The sequence below is a fragment of the Lathamus discolor genome, chromosome 1 (genome assembly GCF_037157495.1).
Source record: "Lathamus discolor isolate bLatDis1 chromosome 1, bLatDis1.hap1, whole genome shotgun sequence".
NCBI classification, from domain to species: domain Eukaryota; kingdom Metazoa; phylum Chordata; class Aves; order Psittaciformes; family Psittacidae; genus Lathamus; species Lathamus discolor.
In genome coordinates this window covers 89815419-89835254 of record NC_088884.1, presented here as the reverse complement: position 1 = coordinate 89835254, position 19836 = coordinate 89815419, and the positions used below count along the sequence as shown (strand labels likewise).

At 43.7% G+C, this 19836-nt stretch overlaps 1 protein-coding gene across 25 annotated transcripts in view; it reads left to right on the top strand.

The window, feature by feature from the left end:
• PRDM5 (PR/SET domain 5) overlaps positions 1-19836 on the top strand; it is a 94397-nt gene that overhangs the window by 13732 nt on the left and 60829 nt on the right. For 24 of the 25 annotated variants that reach the window (XR_010613958.1, XR_010613990.1, XR_010613988.1 and 21 more), the window contains exons 3-4: positions 13505-13627; positions 19455-19620. Coding sequence is in view for 10 of the 25 variants with exons in the window: in XM_065685927.1 (XP_065541999.1) it covers positions 13505-13627; positions 19455-19620 (289 nt within the window). In the remaining 15 variants the exon portion in view is untranslated. Of the gene's footprint in view, positions 1-13504; positions 13628-16400; positions 16588-16704; positions 16819-19454; positions 19621-19836 lie in introns of those variants that run through there. The other variant, XM_065685877.1, reaches the window with a different exon arrangement.

Here is a 19836-nt window from a genome sequence, read left to right as displayed (position 1 = left end):
AGGTGTCTGTGGCAGAGCATTTGGAATTGCACTCGTGAGCATTTTGAAGTAGCATACTTCATGTATGCATGACGACTTTGCATGTATTTTGAAAATCTGGAGATTTCATTGCAATATAAAAGGCTAGCAGATGGGGTAGTGCATGTCCTTGGTGAACATTACAAGCAGCTTAGACATTATTTAGGCCTTTCTAGGGTTTCATATGGCAGCTTATGCAATGACTAAGGACACGTCTGTTTTTCTGAATATTTGTATAGTCACGTTGTGCTTGTGTCGTGGTTTAAACCGATCCTCACAGCTCGTCCATTTGCTCCCCCCCTTTCTTGCCCTCCCCCTGCTCCTGGAGGGACGGAGAGGAGAATCGAAAAGAATGCATCTCCCACGGGTTGAGATAAGAACAGTTTAGTAACTAAGATATAACACAAACCACTACTGCTACCACCAATAATAATAATGATAAAGGAAATAACAAGAGGAAATAATACAACACCTCAACACCAGCCGACCAATAACTCGCCCCACTCCCCCCAGCCAAGCACCGACAGATAGCTTGTCCAACCCTGCAGTCCCCGCCCTTCTGGGTAACTCCCTGTTATATCCTGGGCATGATGTGCTGTGGTATGGAATACCTCTTTGGCTAGCTTGGGTCAGGTGTCCTGTCTCTGCTTCTTCCTGGCTTCCCCTTCTCTCTGGCAGAGCATGAGGCTCAGAAAGTCCTTGGCCAGACCAAACATTTGAGCAGCAACTAAAAACATCGGCGTTATCAGCACTGTTCCCAGGCCAAAAAATCAAAACACAGCACTGCACTAGCTACTAAAAAGGAGAAAAATGACTGCTATTGCTGAACCCAGGACAGCTTGTTAATGTGACATAATTCAGTGGTGTCCTGACTGATCTTAGAAGTAAAACCCCCTGTGTGGTAAAAGTGTCAGGTATTTCATCTTACTCTGAAGACATTTGACTAAATTAGTTAAATGCAACCATTTGTGCTCATTCTGCGGATGATAATTCTTAGGCATTTCAGTCGAGGTGCTCTCGTGACTGGTGTGTGCTTTGGATATATGCATGCATTTTAGGCATTTGATTATGGTGAATGACCAAATATTGTAGAAAAATTGAAAGATATCTTGCCAGGGGTTATCAGGTGTGAATTTGAATGTTTGTGTTCTAGGCTCATGCCAAAGTCTGCTTATACTTAAGCATAGAACTAATTGCTATTAATTACTTAGCTTGGGAAATCAAAGGGAACTGCATGTCTGGTCACATCAGTCACTACTAGTAGAAACACCAAGGTACCTCTATCGCTTACAGAAACTACAGAAATATCTTGGTCTCAGTGGTCAAAGGGTCTCAGCAATAAATGGGTCCTAGACCTGTGCCTGAACTACAGGCAGTCTCAACTTTTTGGTTTTACCCCCTTATTCAGAGGAAATTGGGATAAGGTCCTGTCATTCTGTAATGTTTTATTTAAAAACAACATCACCTGCTAGTGGCTAGGCTTTTGAAGTCTATTTCTAGCTCTTTCCCTGATTCTGCATTTTGACCATAGGCATATGATACAATTTTTCTAGGTCTCTGTTGACTTATGAAGGTGACTTTACTATTCAGCAGTGCTCTCATGACTTTGAGCATTTTTAGTTTGTTAGCCTTAGAACATCAATCAGAAATACTTTTGTACTTGTGTTCAGGTCCTGTTAAAGCAGTTTTTAAATTCCTTTCTGGATTAGCCACTGTAGCTTGAGGATCTTAAGGACCACACCTCAAGCTAACTGAATTATTTTGTTTAGTTCAGGTAATACTGACTGTATAGAACCTGGGGAAAATAACATTCAAACATGGAATTATTCATGTAGGTGTCAGGTTAAATTACGTGACAGGTTCAAATGTCACAATTTTTAAATATGTTCACTAGCATTGTGAAATTCATACCCCTTCATAAAATTACCAGGGAACCTTAGTGCTGTAAAAATCTTTTGCCTCTACTTACAACCATAAAAGATGTGGTTTAGTTCAGGTGTGTGCAGGAAATGCAGTAATTTGCTTGCAGAAACATTAAGAAAAATTTCCTTGAAGAGTTTTCTACTTTAGTTTGTCATATGCAAAAGCATTTTTATTTTCCTCTCCTTGAAATACATGCTCAGTTTTCTAGCAGTTTCCAGACGGCAGTAGTTGTGGTAGGTAGGTTGTCCCGAAGATTCCTGGAGAGGCTGGGTGATTGGAAAAGAATCTCCTGGGAGGAGACTGGAAGCTTTGTTGCAGAATAAATACTGTTCAGTTCTCCAGGTCTCGTATGGAGTAACTGGTAAGGGTTTGTGGGAATATTTATAAAAGAGAGTTCTCAGAGATAAAGAAAGCCCAGAATCCTTATCCAATATGGGGAGTTGTTTTGTTGTGCTCCAGAAATGTACATGCTGAGTTCTAGTTCTGTATGTGCACAAAGATACCTTGCTCTTTTAAGAAACTCGCCTGTCCATGCAATCGGTGAGGAAAGGACTGGTGAATATCACCAGTCTAGTCTGTGTTAAGTAGAGTGTTTTGACTGTTTTTGTTGACTTCTGTTCCTCACATGTGTGTATTTGATGCAGCATTATTTCTTTATGAGATGAAAAAAGCAATAGAAATATAGGAAGACTTTAAGGGATTTATTGTATTCTTTTAGCAAGAGTTTCCTTATATGTTAAGTCTTTGCTTTGTGTTTGATAACTCTTTATGGATTGGCAGAGACTGAGAAAGCACAACTGAGAGGATCATGTATCACTGAAGTGAATTTAAGTTTTTCTTGTAGAATTTAAGTTATTCTTGTAGAATTTAAGAATCAAGAAATGAAGAAGAATGGATGAAAAGGTAGGTAGTGTAGCATATGGTTTTGTAATAGGATCTTGATTGCTTCTCTTTCCAATTCAAGTCAAGATCTGATGGAAAACTCTACAGGACCTACCTGGTGGGCTTCTAGAACCCATACTTTGGTAGCTGAATTGCAAAACCATTAGCTTGACTTTATTTACCCAATATACTAATCTGTTAACCATTTTCTTAATGCTCAAAGTGAGTTTCTGCTCTGTGGATTACCTATTTGGAACTGGATGATTGTTACAGTGTATTTAGTGCAGCATTTCTGCTTTGTAGGTGGCTTTCCAGGATGTGCATACACTGTTAGCATGTATTTTTCGTGTACATTTGGAGCTTGCTTTTAGGATTTGATTGCACTCATTCTGCCCATATTCCTAATGAAAACAATGGTTCCAATATTGAGCAGGCATTGCTTCCCGAGGTGACAGTCACAGAATGACAGAATGGCTGAGGTTGGAAGGGACCTCTGGAGGTCACCTGGTCCAATGCCGATGCTCAAGCGGGGCTGCCTAGAGCCAGCTGCCCAGAACAGCTTGTGAGTATCCACATCTTTGAGGATGGAGACTACACACTCTGTCTGGGAAACCCCAGTGAGGGTGTTAGTGTGTTAGTGGTTAGTGTTAGATAATACAGTTTCCAGGTGCATGTAAATATGTAGGTTTGACACTTTTCACTGTGGTTAATCTATGTGAAACAACTTTCCAAGTTAGAAATGTTGGTACTTTTTCCATGGTGTGTCCTTAAGATGTGATGTTTTCCTTTAGAAGAACAGTAATAACTTTTAAAGACTTTTATTTTACTGTAATTTGCAGAATTACAGTATTTTTTTTTTTGTTTAATCTGAGAACAACATGCTGTCACCAGCTATTATTATAGTGGCATACAGTTTTTTATTTCTGATATCTTAAATGTTTAGGTAGTTTAAGCGCTCGTACTGAAGCGATATGATATTGCATCTGTTACCATAGAATCATAGAATAGTTCGGGTTGGAAAGGACCTCAAGATCATCTAGTTCCAACCCCCCTGCCATGGGCAGGGGCACCACACACTAAACCATCTCACCCAAGGCTTCGTCCAACCTGGCCTTGAACACTGCCAGGGATGGAGCACTCAAAACCTCCCTGGGCGACCGATTCCAGTGCCTCACCACCCTAACAGGAAAGAATTTCCTCCTTTTATCCAATCTAAACTTCCCCTGTTTAAGTTTTAACCCATTACCCCTTGTCCTGTCACTACAGTCCCTGACGAAGAGACCCTCCCCAGCATCCCTATAGGCCCCCTTCAGGTACTGGAAGGCTGCTATGAGGTCCCCACGCAACCTTCTCTTCTCCAGGCTGAACAGCCCCAGCTTCCTCAGCCTATCTTCATACAGGAGGTGCTCCAGTCCCCTGATCATCCTTGTGGCCCTCCTCTGGACTTGTTCCAGCAGTACCATGTCCTTTTTATGTTGAGGACACCAGAACTGCACACAATACTCCAGGTGAGGTCTCACAAGAGCAGAGTAGAGGGGCAGGATCACCTCCTTCGACCTGTTGGTCATGCTCCTTTTGATGCAGCCCAGGATACGGTTGGCTTTCTGGGCTGCGAGTGCACACTGCCGGCTCATGTTCATTTTCTCATTGACCAGCACCCCCAAGTCCTTCTCTGCAGGGCTGCTCTGAATCTCTTCTTTGCCCAGTCTGTAGCTGTGCCTGGGATTGCTCCGACTCAGGAGTAGGACCTTGCACTTGTCGTGGTTGAACTTCATAAGGTTGGCATCAGCCCACCTCACAAGCGTGTCAAGGTCCCTCTGGATGGCATCCCTTCCCTCCAGCCTATCAACCGGACCACACAGCTTGGTGTCTTCGGCAAACTTGCTGAGGGCGCACTCAATCCCACTGTCCATGTCAGTGATGAAGATGTTAAACAAGACAGGTCCCAACACTGATCCCTGAGGGACACCACCCATGGACTTGTGCACGTTCAGATTTTTAAGATGGTCTCGAACCAGATCGTCTCTTACAGTGGGCCCAATGTCTTCATTCTCACAGTCCCTGCGTCTACCTTCTAAGACTTGGGTGGTGTGGTCAGAGCCTTTGCCTGTGAAGACTGAGGCAAAGAAGTCATTCAGAACCTAAGTCTCCTCCAAATCCTGTGTAGCCAGTTCTCCCGAAAGCTTCCTCAGGGGGCCTATGTTGTCTCTAGTCTGTTTTTTGTTTGCTACGTACCTGTAGAATCCCTTCCTGTTATCCTTAACATCCCTGGCTAGGTTTAATTCTGACTGGGCCTTAGCCTTCCTAACCTGGTCCCTAGCTTCCCAGGCAACATCCCTGTACTCTTCCCAGGCTGTCTGTCCTTGCTTCCACTTTTTATAAGCCTCTTTTTTCCTTTGAATTTTCCTCAGCAGCTCCTTATTCATTCAAGGAGGTCTCCTGGCCCTCCTGTCGCACTTTCTTCTTGTTGGGATGCAGCACTCCTGAGCTTGTAGCAGGTGATCCTTGAATATCAACCAAGAGTCTTGGGCCGCCCTGCCCTCCAGAGCTATATCCCATGGAACCTTACTGAGCAGGTTCCTGAAGAGGCCAAAGTCTGCTCTTTCGAAGTCTTGGACAAGGAATCACAGAATCACAGAATCCCAAGAGTTGGAAGGGACCTAAAAAGATCATCTAGTCCAACCCCCCTGCAAGAGCAGGGTAACCTACAGTACCTCACAGAGGAACTTGTCCAGGCGGGCCTTGAATATCTCCAGTGTAGGAGACTCCACAACCCCCCTGGGCAACCTGTTCCAGTGCTCTGTCACTCTTACAGTAAAGAAGTTCTTCCTGATGTTAACGTGGAACTTCCTATGTTCCAGTTTACACCCATTGCCCCTTGTCCTATCACTGGATATCACTGAAAAAAGCCTAGCTCCATCATCCTGACACCTACCCTTTACATATTTGTAAACATTGATGAGGTCACCCCTCAGTCTCCTCTTCTCCAAGCTAAAGAGACCCAGCTCCCTCAGCCTTTCCTCATAAGGGAGATGTTCCACTCCCTTAATCATCTTTGTGGCTCTGCGCTGGACTCCTTCAAGCAATTCCCTGTCCTTCTTGAACAGAGGGGCCCAGAACTGGACGCAATATTCCAGATGCGGCCTCACCAAGGCTGAGTAGAGGGGGAGGAGAACCTCTCGACCTACTAACCACACCCTTTCTAATGCACCCTAAGATGCCATTTGCCTTCTTGGCCGCAAGAGCACATTGCTGGCTCATGGTCATCCTCCTATCCACCAGGACCCCCAGGTCCCTTTCCCCTTCACTACTTTCCAGCAGGTCAACCCCCAACCTGTACTGGTACATGGGGTTGTTCTTCCCCAGATGCAAGACTCTACACTTGCCCTTGTTAAATTTCATCAAGTTTCTCCCCGCCCAACTCTCCAGCCTGTCCAGGTCTCGCTGAATGGCAGCACAGCCTTCTGGTGTGTCAGCCACTCCTCCCAGTTTTGTGTCATCAGCAAACTTGCTGAGGGTGCACTCAGTTCCCTCATCCAGGTCATTGATGAAAATATTAAACAGCACCGGTCCCAGCACCGACCCCTGAGGAACTCCACTAGTCACAGGCCTCCAGCTAGATTCTGCGCCATTGACCACAACTCTCTGCCTTCTTCCTTTCAACCAGTTCTCGATCCACCTCACTACTTGATCGTCAAGCCCACACTTCTTTAGCTTATCTATGAGGATGCTGTGGGAGACAGTATCAAATGCCTTACTGAAATCAAGAAAAACTACATCTACCGCTCTACCATCATCCCTCCACCTAGTCACTTCCTCATAGAAGGCTATAAGGTTGGTCATACATGACTTCCCCCTCATAAAACCATGCTGGCTGTTCTTAATGACCCCCTCATCCTTGATATGCCTAGTGATGGAGTCAAGAATAAGTTGTTCCATCACCTTTCCAGGGATGGAGGTAAGGCTGACCGGTCTAAAATTACCCGGGTCCTCCTTCTTGCCCTTCTTATAGATTGGTGTGACCTTTGCCATCCGCCAATCCTCAGGCACCTCGCCCGTTTCCCACGACTTACCAAAGATGATGGAAAGTGGCCTAGCAATGACCTCCACCAGCTCCCTCAGCACCCGTGGGTGCATTCCATCCGGACCCATCGATTTACAGATGTCCAGTTTGCATAGCTGATCCCTAACCCAATCCTCATCTACCAAAGCAAACTCCTTCTTTGTCCTGACTCCTTCTGGGGCTATAGAAATCCGGGGCCCTCGGGGAGAGTCTGCAGGAGTAAAGACAGAGGCAAAGAAGGCATTCAGCACCTCTGCCTTCTTTATATCCTCTGTCTCCAGGGTACCCACTTCGTTCAGCAGTGGGCCTATATTGCCTCTTGTGTTAGTTTTATTTGCTATGTATTTGAAGAAGCCCTTTCTATTGTCTTTAACCCGACTAGCAAGATTGAGTTCCAAGGAGGCCTTAGCTGTCCTAATTGCCTCCCTACATCCTCTAACAACTGTCCTATATTCCTCCCAAGCGGCCAGCCCCTCCTTCCATAATCCATAGATTCTCCTTTTCCACTTGAGTTTGCCCAGCAGCTCCTTGTTTAACCACGCCGGTCTCCTAGATCCCTCACTTGACTTCCTACTCATTGGGACGCTCCGATCCTGAGCTTGGAAGAAGCGGTCCTTGAATGCTAACCAACTATCTTGAGCCCCTTTACTGCCTAGTACACTTTCCCATGAGACTTCCCTTAGCAGTTGACTGAAGAGGCCAAAGTTGGCCCTTCGGAAATCCAGAACTGTGGCTTTGCTAGGTATTCTATTCCTCCCACACAGGATCCTAAACTCCACCATCTCATGGTCATTGCAGCCAAGGCTGCCATTGACCGTCACCACTTCGACCAAACCCTCCTTGTTGGCGAGTACTAAATCTAGCAGCGCTGCTCTCCTAGTTGGTACGTCCACCATTTGCATTAAGAAATTATCATCAATGCACTCGAGGAACCTCCTAGACTGTGAATGACTGGCTGTGTGAGTCTTCCAGCAAATATCGGGGTAGTTAAAGTCCCCCACGACGACTAAGGCATGTAGTCGCGAGGCTACTTCCAGTTGCCTGTAGAAAGCCTCATCAACTCCTTCGTCCTGATCAGGAGGTCTGTAATAGACCCCCACAACTGTATCACCCGTGCCAGTCTGCCCCTTGATTCGTACCCACAGACATTCCACTTGCTCCTCATCCGACCCCGGACAGAACTCAATACATTCTAGTTGCTCTCTCACATAAAGAGCAACTCCACCACCTCGCTTCGCTGACCTATCTTTCCTAAAAAGGACATAGCCATCCATGACCACATTCCAGTCATGTGAACTGTCCCACCATGTCTCTGTAATTGCCACTAGATCATAACCTTTAGCCTGCACACAGACTTCTAACTCCTCCTGTTTATTCCCCATGCTGCGTGCATTGGTGTACAGGCATTTCCGGGAGCCAGTCCTAGTACCCTTTTTCCCCTGCGGGACAGGGTCTAAAAAGCTGTCCTTTCCCACAAGTGAAACAAGAGATTGATAGTCCTCCTTAGCCTGCCATCCTTCAATCCCTAGCATGTTCCTCTTGGGCTTGTCCCCAACAGGCCCAGTTAAATCCCCTCCCCGCTTCATAACTAGTTTAAAGCCCTGTCAATAAGCCCTGCTAACTCCTGCCCCAAAACCCTTTTTCTTCTCTGGGACTGGTGTATCCCGCCTGTCACCAGCAAACCAGGTGTCCCATACAGCAGCCCGTGACTGAAAAACCCAAACCCCTGCCTTTGGCACCAGTCACGTAGCCATACATTAACGTGCAGAGTCTTCTTATATATCCCTTCACCCTCCCTTGCAACAGGTATGGAGGCAAACACCACTTGCGCTCCAGACCCTTTAACCAGCTGTCCCAGGGCCCTGTAGTCTCTCTTTATTGCCCTTACGTTCCTCGTAATAATTTCGTCACTGCCAACCTGAAAAACCAGCAGTGGGTAGTAGTCAGACGGCTGCACCAGTTCAGAGAGTTTCTTTTTAACATCTCTAATCCGAGCCCCAGGCAGGCAGCAGACCTCCCTGTGGGGTGGATCCGGTCGACAAATGGGCCCTTCTGTTCCCCTCAGAAGGGAGTCACCCACCACAATTACTCTTCTTTTCTTCTTGGTTGGGGAAGTTCTGAGGCATGTGGGTGAGTGACTAGCCCTGGGTGACTCACTAGATAGATTTGCCTCACCATCTCCATTCACCTGGCCCTGAATTTCCAAGACCTCGTACCTGTTATTCAAGGGCAATTGGGAGGGAGGAAGGGATTGTGAGGGTTTTCGCTTACCTCTCCGAGGAGGAACCTCCCTCCATCCATCCTTGTCCATTAAGCTCTCACCTTCTGTCTGATGGTAGGAGGGAAGGGGATCCATAGCTTGTTGAACCACTTCCCTCTGCCCTTGCCTTAGGGTGTGGTTCCACCAATCTATTTCACTTTCACACTCTCTAATGGCTCTCAACCTTTCAACATCCTCCCTCAGTTCAGCCACCTGTCTGAGCAGGTCATTTATTTGCTCACAGCGAACACAAGCAGTGTCACTGGCTCCCTCCAATACAAGTGCCAGGCTCAGGCATTCGCTGCAGCCAGAGACCTGCACAGCTGCATGTCTGCAGGAAGGCTCAGTCTGGATACCCACATTAGTACTCACTACAGCTTTCGATCGTGTTGTAACCATGATCTATCTGGTCAATCAATCCGTCTACGTCTCTCAGCACTCCTTCCCCCTCCTGTACTCCAGGCGAGTCCTCTCGATGAGGCGGATGGAACGCTTCCCTGCCCGCTCCCCTGCCCGCTCGCCTGCCCGCGCAAACTGCCTCGACCCTCTGCCTCGACGCTCTCTGTTTGCCGGCTCTGTTCGCCGTGCTCCCTGGGAAGGTTTTTTAGCCACTCCCAGCTGGTGCCACTCCTCCTGGCTCCGCCTCCTGTGAGTCAGCCCCTCGAGGGAGCTGAGCTTCCGAGTCCTGGGCAAGTCCTGTTGAGGACTTGAGGCTCCCTCCTCAGTGGCTTTTGTCGCTCTGAGTTGAGGCTCCTGGACGCTGATCTCTCCCCTCTCCACTCCGGTGTTGCAGGCGTCCTCTCTCAAGCTACTCACCTCAGCAACAGTGAGCTTGCTGCATGCTCTTCTCACTGTCCTGGGGATCTCAAACTCGACCATCTCATGATCGCTTCATCCAAGGCAGCATTAGAAACAAATACAGCAAGAGTGTGAACTATTTAAATACAAAACCATGAAGACTGTCTCATTTTGATCTTATGTAGCTGAAATCCCTAGCTTTTAGGGAATACTTGCTCTGGATACTTCTTGTTGTCAGATGAAAAAGAAAATATGTTCACTATCTAAATTAATCACATGGAATAATAGTGTGGCTGTATGACCTTTTTGCATGGCTTTTTATCTTCTGCATCAGTGGAGATTCAACTGATTTATTATTTAAAATAAAATAAGCCATTTTTTATATGGCAGTGGCAGCTGTATTTTTTCCAGGAGTATGTTTGTTTATTTTGAGGAGGAAGAATGACTTGGTAAATACTAAGTTTCTATTACTGTAATTTTTTTTCAGTGTAAGCTGGAATTTTGCCATAGAAATTCTGTGGCTCTGTAATGATGGCTAAAATTGTGTGCACAATTCTTTTTTTTAAAAGTGGCTTCTTTGCTTTGTGGACAAAACCTGCATGTGTTTGTTCCCTCTACTATGTAATTTATGTCCCTTCACTTACATAGTATACTAATCTGTTTACTGAAATAATCTGTTCTGGTAGAATTTCAGCCAGGCATAGTTAAGGCTGCTTGCTATTCACTGCTGCGTATTTATATTTCTTTTAGAAAGGCATATATAAAAGTTGTTCAAGTGAACTGTAAAATGGGATCTGTGGGATGAATAAATGTGGTTATATTGGTCCTTGATCTGAAGATTTTTCTCCATCCAAGGGAAGATGTAGTTTGTCCTTGCTAAAGGGAAAAAAGCCCAACCCAAAACCGAAGCAACCAACCAAAAGCAAGAAAGCCAAACCCATATAACACTTGAAGGGGAAATGAGGACTATGATTTTCAATACTAAACTTTCAGTTTTACAAGTTTCTGGGATATTTAGGGTTGGTGCGGGGCAGTAAGAATTAACAGTAATGAAAGCATATCTGCTGGATTTGGAATTTGAAGAAGAAAAGTTATATTTGGTGATAAAGAAGCAAAAAGAGAACATAGTGATGAAGCGGTGGGATAGGAATGGAAACAACTGATAATTCATGTTGGGAGTTTGTTGAGTAACTGATAAGATTACAGAAGAGGGAAGCAGTAAAGATAGTGGAGAAGTTGAATTCATATATGGACATACTTTGCAATGAGTGTGTCAGTTAAGATGCTTCTAGAAATATGAATGTAGACAGAAATAGATGGATTTATGAATTGCTGCAGAGGATTAACAGGATCTGTTAGAACATAATGAGCAAAGGACAAGCGAATCTAGAGGAGTATCAAGTATGAAAAAAGTGAAGGGTGAAGAACTATTATTGAATAGCTGTGGGTGATTGCAGGAATGCAGAAGCTCATGAAAAAAAGCCTTAACTGCTTGATACTGAAACTAAAATGGCAGTTGGAACAATTGCAGGATTAGAGAATGTCCTATCTCTTTTATCCAAAAGAAAGTTACTGTTGGCCTTGTCTGTAGTGTCAGCAAAAGAGAAACGCTTCAAAGTGAGGTGAGGAGTGAGATACAGGATGTGTATAAGGTACATAAGAAAATGGTCCACTCTCGGACAGTGTGTGGGAGAAGGAAGGTAGTACAATAATACTAAGTTGTGAGGAACTGGAGACAGGAGAACTTAAAACTGTAGTTTGGAGGAAATGAAGACAGACTGAATGATAAAAGACAGGGAAGTATAAGAAGAATTAGGTAGACTGTAAGACTAAAATGCCGGCATCAGAACACATGAAGGAGAATTCAGAAAGGATATCTGGAAAAGAGATCATAGGGATGGAATGGAAAGGACCTCTCCAGTTTTTTTTAGAATCATAGAATAGTTCGGGTTGGAAAGCACCTCAAGATCATCTAGTTCCAACCCCCCTGCCATGGGCAGGGACACCTCACACTAAACCATCCCACCCAAGGCTTCATCCAGCCTGGCCTTGAACACTCACAGGGATGGAGCACTCAAAACCTCCCTGGGCAACCGATTCCAGTGCCTCACCACCCTAACAGGAAAGAATTTCCTCCTTATATCCAATCTAAACTTCCCCTGTTTAAGTTTTAACCCATTACCCCTTATCCTGTCACTACAGTCCCTGAGGAAGAGTCCCTCCCCAGCATCCCTATAGGCCCCCTTCAGATACTGGAAGGCTGCTATGAGGTCTCCACACAGCCTTCTCTTCTCCAGGCTGAACAGCCCCAACTTCCTCAGCCTGTCTTCATACGGGAGGTGCTCCAGTCCCCTGATCATCCTTGTGGCCTTCCTCTGGACTTGTTCCAGCAGTTCCATGTCCTTTTTATGTTGAGGACGCCAGAACTGTACACAATACTCCAGGTGAGGTCTCACAAGAGCGGAGTAGAGGGGCAGGATCACCTCCTTCGACCTGTTGGGATCACCTCTTTCAACCTGCTGGTCACGCTTCTTTTGATGCAGCCCAGGATACGGTTGGCTTTCTGGGCTGCGAGTGCACACTGCCGGCACGTGTTCATTTTCTCATTGACCAGCACCCCCAAGTCCTTCTCTGCAGGGCTGCTCTGAATCTCTTCTTTGCCCAGTCTGTAGCTGTGCCTGGGATTGCTCCGACCCAGGAGTAGGACCTTGCACTTGTCGTGGTTGAACTTCATAAGGTTGGCATCAGCCCACCTCACAAGCGTGTCAAGGTCCCTCTGGATGGCATCCCTTCCCTCCAGCCTATCAACCGGACCACACAGCTTGGTGTCTTCGGCAAACTTGCTGAGGGCGCACTCAATCCCACTGTCCATGTCAGCGATGAAGATGTTAAACAAGACCGGTCCCAACACTGATCCCTGAGGGACACCACTCGTTACCGGTCATCGAGCCATTGACCACAACTCTTTGTGTGCGGCCATCCAGCCAGTTCTTTATCCACCGAGTGGTCCATCCGTCAAATTGATATCTCTCCAATTTAGAGAGAAGGATGTTGTGTGGGACAGTGTCAAATGCTTTGCACAAGTCCAGGTAGATGACATCAACTGCTTTACCCTTGTCCATCAATTCTGTAGCCCCATCATAGAAGGCCACCAAATTGGTCAGGCAAGATTGTTTCTGGCAAGATCATAGAGAAAAAGAGGAGTTGAAGGAACAAGGAGAGAAGAAAGAGCATGAGCACCAGTGACCATACAAGCAGATTAGGGAGACCCAGAAGTCAATTTTAATACTTGTTCACTAAAAGAATGGCTAAGTAAAAGAGAGTGGAGCTCAACAAAGGAAGCTGACACAAGTTGCCAGATTTGTGTTCTCCCTCTGATTCTGAGGTGAAGGAATATGCTTAGAGGAGAACTTGACTGCACCACAGCTGTGAGTACCTGTTGAATGCAAGGTTCACTTACTGAACACAAGCATGCCTTTAGCATTTTGGCCGTTTGTGTGTGTTTGGTTAAACAATTTAAATTTTGATTGATTTTAATATTGTTTGTTTTTATGTTTCAGGTTCGTGGGAATAAAGGTGAGGTCCTTTATATCCTGGATGCAAGCAATCCACGCCATTCTAATTGGCTGCGGTTTGTCCATGAGGCTCCATCACAGGAACAGAAGAACCTGGCAGCCATCCAGGTAGGTTTGGTGAATTCCTACTGTTTGCTTTGTGTAATTGATTTACTAATTTGGTCTCCTCTTTATCTCAGTAAAATTGCAGGATTTAAGAAAAGTAGCAGACTGCTTTCTTTTCCTACCTTTCTTTCCAGAAGTGAACTCTTGTGCTTAAATATAATACCATAAATAAGATTGATAAAATAAAGCACCAAAGAGGTCCTTAGAAAAAGTGCTAGTGAAGCCCTAGCATGTAGTTCTGTAAAAGTTGCATTACTGCTGTACTTTGCCCTGCCCCTTCCTCTCTATTTGTACTCAGTGGGAGTACACTGGTAGTTTCAGTTTCTGTGTTGATGACCTGTCCAACTCCTGAAACCTGCTGCTGCCAGAGGGACTGGTTTGCTTATTTGGATCTTAAGCAAGCACTGCCCAATGAGATGGGTGCTGCCAATTACCCTGCAGACCTAGTATCAGCTTCTCTTCCTGTCCCAGCTGTGAGCTTTCCTGTGATTTCCATTCCACTGTTGTATTTCCTACTATGCCTCTTCTGCCTGGCTTTTCTTCCATTATCACAGTTGAATGCTCCTGTTAGCAGTGTACTGTGTTGGGAAACCTATGTGCTTATCTGCCAGCCATTGCTTGATTTGTGCCTCCTCCTTTCCAAAGCTCTAGTATTACTGAATGTCAGTCTGTGACACTCCGTCACAGATTGATGGCTGAGCATGACCACATGAGTAGCTGCCTACACTGTTTTCTTGGACCTTGTTGCTGTTCCTGTTTTAGGTCACTGTTGAGCAGCTTTGTCATCTGCTTTTTCTCTGAGCCTGTACTCTAGGTTGACTTTGGGTCGGACCTCTTTAGGTCTTAACATCTAGGCTACAGTTGAATTTTGAGTAACAGGTAAGAAAAAGTGTTCACCATTCATTCAGCAAAAGCTAGTCAGCAATGACTGACTGCTTTATTATGCTCTTCCTGATGTCTGTGGCAAATCAGTGGTTGGTTAATAACTGAAGTACAACTACTGCTTATGCAATTATTTCTATATGTTTTCCTTCTGCTTTGGTCACTCAGGTATACCATGATCTGTCAAAAGATTTGTTGTCCTGCTTATAGTACCAGATAATGAGAGGTCCTCAGACATGAGAATTCCCAGGCATTAGCCAGTGGTTAGCATGGCATCAGCACACAGGCAGTGTGATAAATTACAGTCAATGTTAGCAAATGCAAAGTAAGGTTCGCAAGATGTTGCCTAAATTTTTAAACAGTGTGAACAATTAATGTTCATTATTATATTTTAAATAAAGCAGTCAGTAAAATGACCTGAAATTCTGAATAGAAGCCATAATGGAATATCCAGTGCAAACCAGTGGTTTTTTTTTTCATAATGAAAACAATTATTTAAATAAAGAAATGGAAAGACTGTTATGCTGTGTCATGTAACATTGTACCTTGCTTAGAGTGTGCTTAGTGCTTTTTGCATGACTTTTAGAAGGATCATACTGGAGTTAAAGGATAGTTGAAAAAGGAAAAAGAGTGGCAAGAATATTAGTCCTGTGAAAGCTTCCACAGAAAAATATTTAGAAAAATTACAGAGAAAAATAGAATAAACACTATCAGCATGTACAAAATTATGAAAAGGATGGGGAAGGCAAACTTAGGAGAACGAACAAAAAATTTATCTCATAGGGTATTTTTTAGTATTGTCAGTTATCAGCTGCCAAAGTAACTTGTGTATTCCATGTGACTGACCTTGAAGCTGTAGAGATACGTGTATACTTGTAAATATTTAATTTAAGAATAGGCACTACTTGTGTTGAAAAAAGCTGAGTATGGGTGTATTTCTTTGCAGGGTTTGATCTTATTCAGTAGATGGTAATGCAAATCCCAAAGCTTATTCCTTTAGGAGGGAAAAAAAACCAAACCCAACCCACAAATCCTTCATTATTTTAATTTCACAATCTTTTCCATTAATGATAAGCAGATTTAAGGCCTCTTGGTGCAACAGCACTTTGTTTTATGAAAAAAAAAAAGTGGGCAAAGCATTGGTGGAATGTTTCCATTAACGATACCTTTTAATTTGAATTGAGAGTTGCGTGCTTGCCACCAAGATGATAAAATTATATTTTACAAAGAGCAAGAAGTTATGAATTACATCAGTAAAGTTGTTCTAGTTTCATTAGAATTACTCAGTTTAGCGTGGCTGTGAAAAATAGTTTGTATCAACCATGAAAGTTCATAATCTTAAACTAACTGAATCAACTAAAATCTGTCTGCGTATTTATAAAAAGGGCTAATTTACTAAGAGGAGAAAATAAAATAGTTAGAGATGGGTGGAAGCTTTGTGTCTTAACTAGCACATTTCAATTACCTTTGTGAAATGCAAATTTTCTCTAGACATTTGTATTTTATGAAGACTAATGTGATGTTGCCTAAATTTTTAAACAAGTATTTGAATTTTCTGTCTCAGTTCTGCTGCTTACTCTTTAAAGTGAATCTTTTTCAGGGAATCTCACAAGTTAAAAATTGTTTCCTTGAGAATATTTGACTGAGAGTAATGATATGATAGCCTATAAAATGTGAAAATAAAGCACAGTGGTAGAACGGGGGCTTCTTTTGCTTGTCCTAAGTCTGTTCAACGAATGCTTAAGAACTTCATGCTGGTTGTGTGCTTCAGAGCTGTCCCTCTGCAATTTTCTAGTAGACTTTGTATGAACTAACAAAAACATGAAGGGAAAATAATGATTTGTTTTGTTCATACCCACTAATGCTAATGCCAACTAATTATCTTTCCCACTAGTTTTCTTTCCAGTCTCCAAATACTCCAAGGATCTGCTTGGTCTGCTCTGAGAACATTTCCAATTACTCTAACAGTACCTACATGTTTCCTGGATTGAGGTTTCTGCCCTCACAGACATTGCTGAGGTTGATTTTACTCTGGGCAGCCTGACACCCTGGAGCTGCAGGCAAAGATCAAGGGAAACTTGGTAAGGATTAGGAAGGCTGGGTTGGAGCAAGCTGATCAAGCTCTGGAGGATGGACAAGCCCTACTCTTTCTAAAGTAACACAAGACTATCTGCGTCCTCCTTTTCCTGTGTTTTCAGCTTTCAGGAGTGATGACATATGTCTTACACTTTTGGATGGAAGTGTGACAAGCTGTGAATGCTTCCTGGCCCATGTTCCCTTTCAGTCTTTCCTCTTACAAAGCACATGTGAAGGTGTGTAACTGTGGAAAAGCCAAGAATCTGAGTGAGATATGCCTGTAGTGGAGCAAAAATGGGCTAGCAGAGCTGTTGGAACAAGAAAACTTATTTGCTGGGCAGGTCAGTGTGGCTCAGAGCTTAGAAGATGACAGTCAAGGCAGAGGGTGAGAGAACCAAAGTGGAACAATAAATCAAGAAAAGCATGAAGGTAGGTTGTGATGCAATCATGACCAGCACTTGGAGTTTTCTCCTAAGGACCATTGTGGCTTGCTGCAGATGAGCATGGTTAGCAAAACAGCCAGTGAAACAACCAGCATGGCCTAAGCAGATAGACAGGGGGAACAACTGCAGATGAGTTCTTAGAAATGGGAGGATTATTAAAGTTATTTAAAATATTTCTTGCTACATTTGCTGTCTCTGTAAGCATGTAGGTAAATGTGCTTCATTCCGGAGCTGCTGGTGGGAGGAGAGACTTAAATTCCTTTGTGGTTTCTGGAGATACTCCATTGATTTCACTGAAAATGCTGCCTTGGGGGGCTACTACAGTGTGGGTGTATCTGGATTAATTAGTGCTCTGAATACCTGACTATTAGCGTTTGTTTGGCTGGTACACCCAGGCAAATTAGCCTTGGAGGAGAAATGAGTTTGAGCTGTGTTTTAGTGTGGGCTGGCACCGGAGCTAATTTCTTTTCAATGTGAATGCAACCAAGAGCACTCCTTTGTCCTTCTTCCATTACTCTTTACTATTACTCTCTTTACTAACCAAAAGTATGCAAATGGGAAAGAACCAGTCTGTTCTTAGGCATGAGCTATAAAACAAGCCCTGGATATACATAAGGGAAGTGCAGAGATGGTGACGATGTAACAGTATCAATAACAGCTTGATTGTTGGGGTTCTTACACTTGGTCTAGGTTAACCTGAATAATTCTGGTTGCTGTTTTTCCAGATTTACTGTGTGGTGTAGGATGTGTCATGTATGACTTAATAGTTTGGGGTTTAATTTTTGCCTGGGATATGTGGCTTTTTCTTCTAATTTTTTTTCCCTCCCTTTGGCAAGCCATTAATAGGTGCATGCTTCCATTTATAAGGTTGCCTTGCTTTTAGCATAAGGTTATCCTAAACAGTGATGTACTGAAGGTTTACCCCAGCAGTTTTATCCTGTCTAAGTGGAGACTGAGTGTAGAAAGACCTTTTACTTTTCCTCGTGTCAAGAGTTTCACTACGTGGTTTGTTTTGAGTTTAGACTGTAGCAAATTAAGGGGTCTGTGCAACTTGACAGAGGCATATGAAAACCAGCAACTCTTGGACGTATGCAGAAGTTAGGGTGGCATGCTGATAGATATCTGGACTGCAGAATGTATCTTGAAAAAAAAATGCATAATTTATTTTTTTTCAAAAGCTGCTGTTGAGATAAGGACAGAGAAGTGCTGAGTCCTTCAAAGCAGCAGCTGTATCAAGTCTATTGAATTAAATAGGTTTCACTCTGGTGTGACAATATCTTGTGTAATATACAACAAACCTTCTAAAGCTTGAGGAATACTACATCCCTGTTAACAGTTTAAATTAATCTTAGGATATTGCAAAAATTAAAAATCATTATCGTGCCTTGTGCTAGAAGCTTGTTGCAAAATATATGGCTAGATGTAATATAAAGAAGCATCAGATAACTTTTCTGGATGCTAATCAGATAAGCTTTAGGATTTATGATTGAACTTTGAAACCTTAATTGCATGAAAACAAATCTCCCTTGATACCTTGGGTAGTACCTAGAGGAGTTGGTTCTCGTATGGGAAGGTAAAAAAGCAGCAATGTGTATCAGTTTAGGAGGGAGACAGTTTTGTTGTAGAAGCCCCTCTCGTGTCCCTCACTCAGCCCTGTGCCAACCTTCGTGACTTTAATTAAATAGTCAAAGACCAAAGTTGTTAGCTTATGTATCTTATTTGGAAGCTTGTTTATTCATTGGGGTGAAGGTTTTGGAGCTTATCAGTACATAGCTTGTCCTCTTGTACGGAATCTGGGCTGGATCTTTGGCCTTCTGTGGATCTGTGAATCTCTGCTGATTTAAACCAGCAGAGGGTTTTGATCTAGTGGTTTAAAGTGTGTTTTACAGATGTTCCTGCTAACTTGATAGTGAAGATAACTGACCAGGGGTGAAAGCCTCTTCATGAAAAAGGCTGGGAATCTTACAGGGAAGCGAGACAAAGTAAATAAAAGTATGTGAACATGCCACTGAAAGCTGGGTTACATAATTTATGCAGCCAGCAGCAAATGGAGCTAAAGCTGTATTGGTTATTTAAAATTGGTTATTTTCTAATATTCAAATGTTTCATTTTTAAACTTCGAAGTTCTTGTCAGGCGGAGTGGCAGGAGAGGAGGACTTTAATACCACCTTCACCTTGGTGTAGGCTACGGTACCTATTGGAAAAGCCTCACAGGTGAGGCAGGGGGATATTTCCACAATACAAGGGTGCTTTGTCCATGCAGCCACCCTGGGAAACAAGTCTTAGAAAGGCAGTTCTAGCGTTGTGTGCCCTGAGGAATTGAGCCATCCCTTCCGTAGCTGAAGGCTAATATTAGTTCAGGGTCCCATACTTGTCTCTAGAATTTTCTGACATAATTATTTATTGCTTCTACTTACTATTTGCCACAGGAAGGGGAAAATATTTTCTATCTGGCTGTGGAAGATATTGAAACAGACACAGAACTTCTGATTGGATACTTGGACAGTGACATGGAAGAAGAGGAGGAGGAGGAAGAAGTAACTGTTACCCAGGAAGATGATGGCAGTGGCAACAACAAAGAAGTGCAACCAGCAGGTGAAAAAGTTGCAAGGGAGTAATATTTTAAAAAAGGGTAACTTGGGAGCTTAAAAGAAGAAAGAGAATGCTAATTGTGTAGGATTGGGGAACTGGAAGGCTTACCAGGTTTAGTCTGAGCTCTTGTATGACTTTTATCTGTCTATTTTGGTTTGAGTTGAGGTTCTTTTCTTTGCCTAATAGGAAGCAGCCACTCCTGTGAATTAGTGAGTAAGT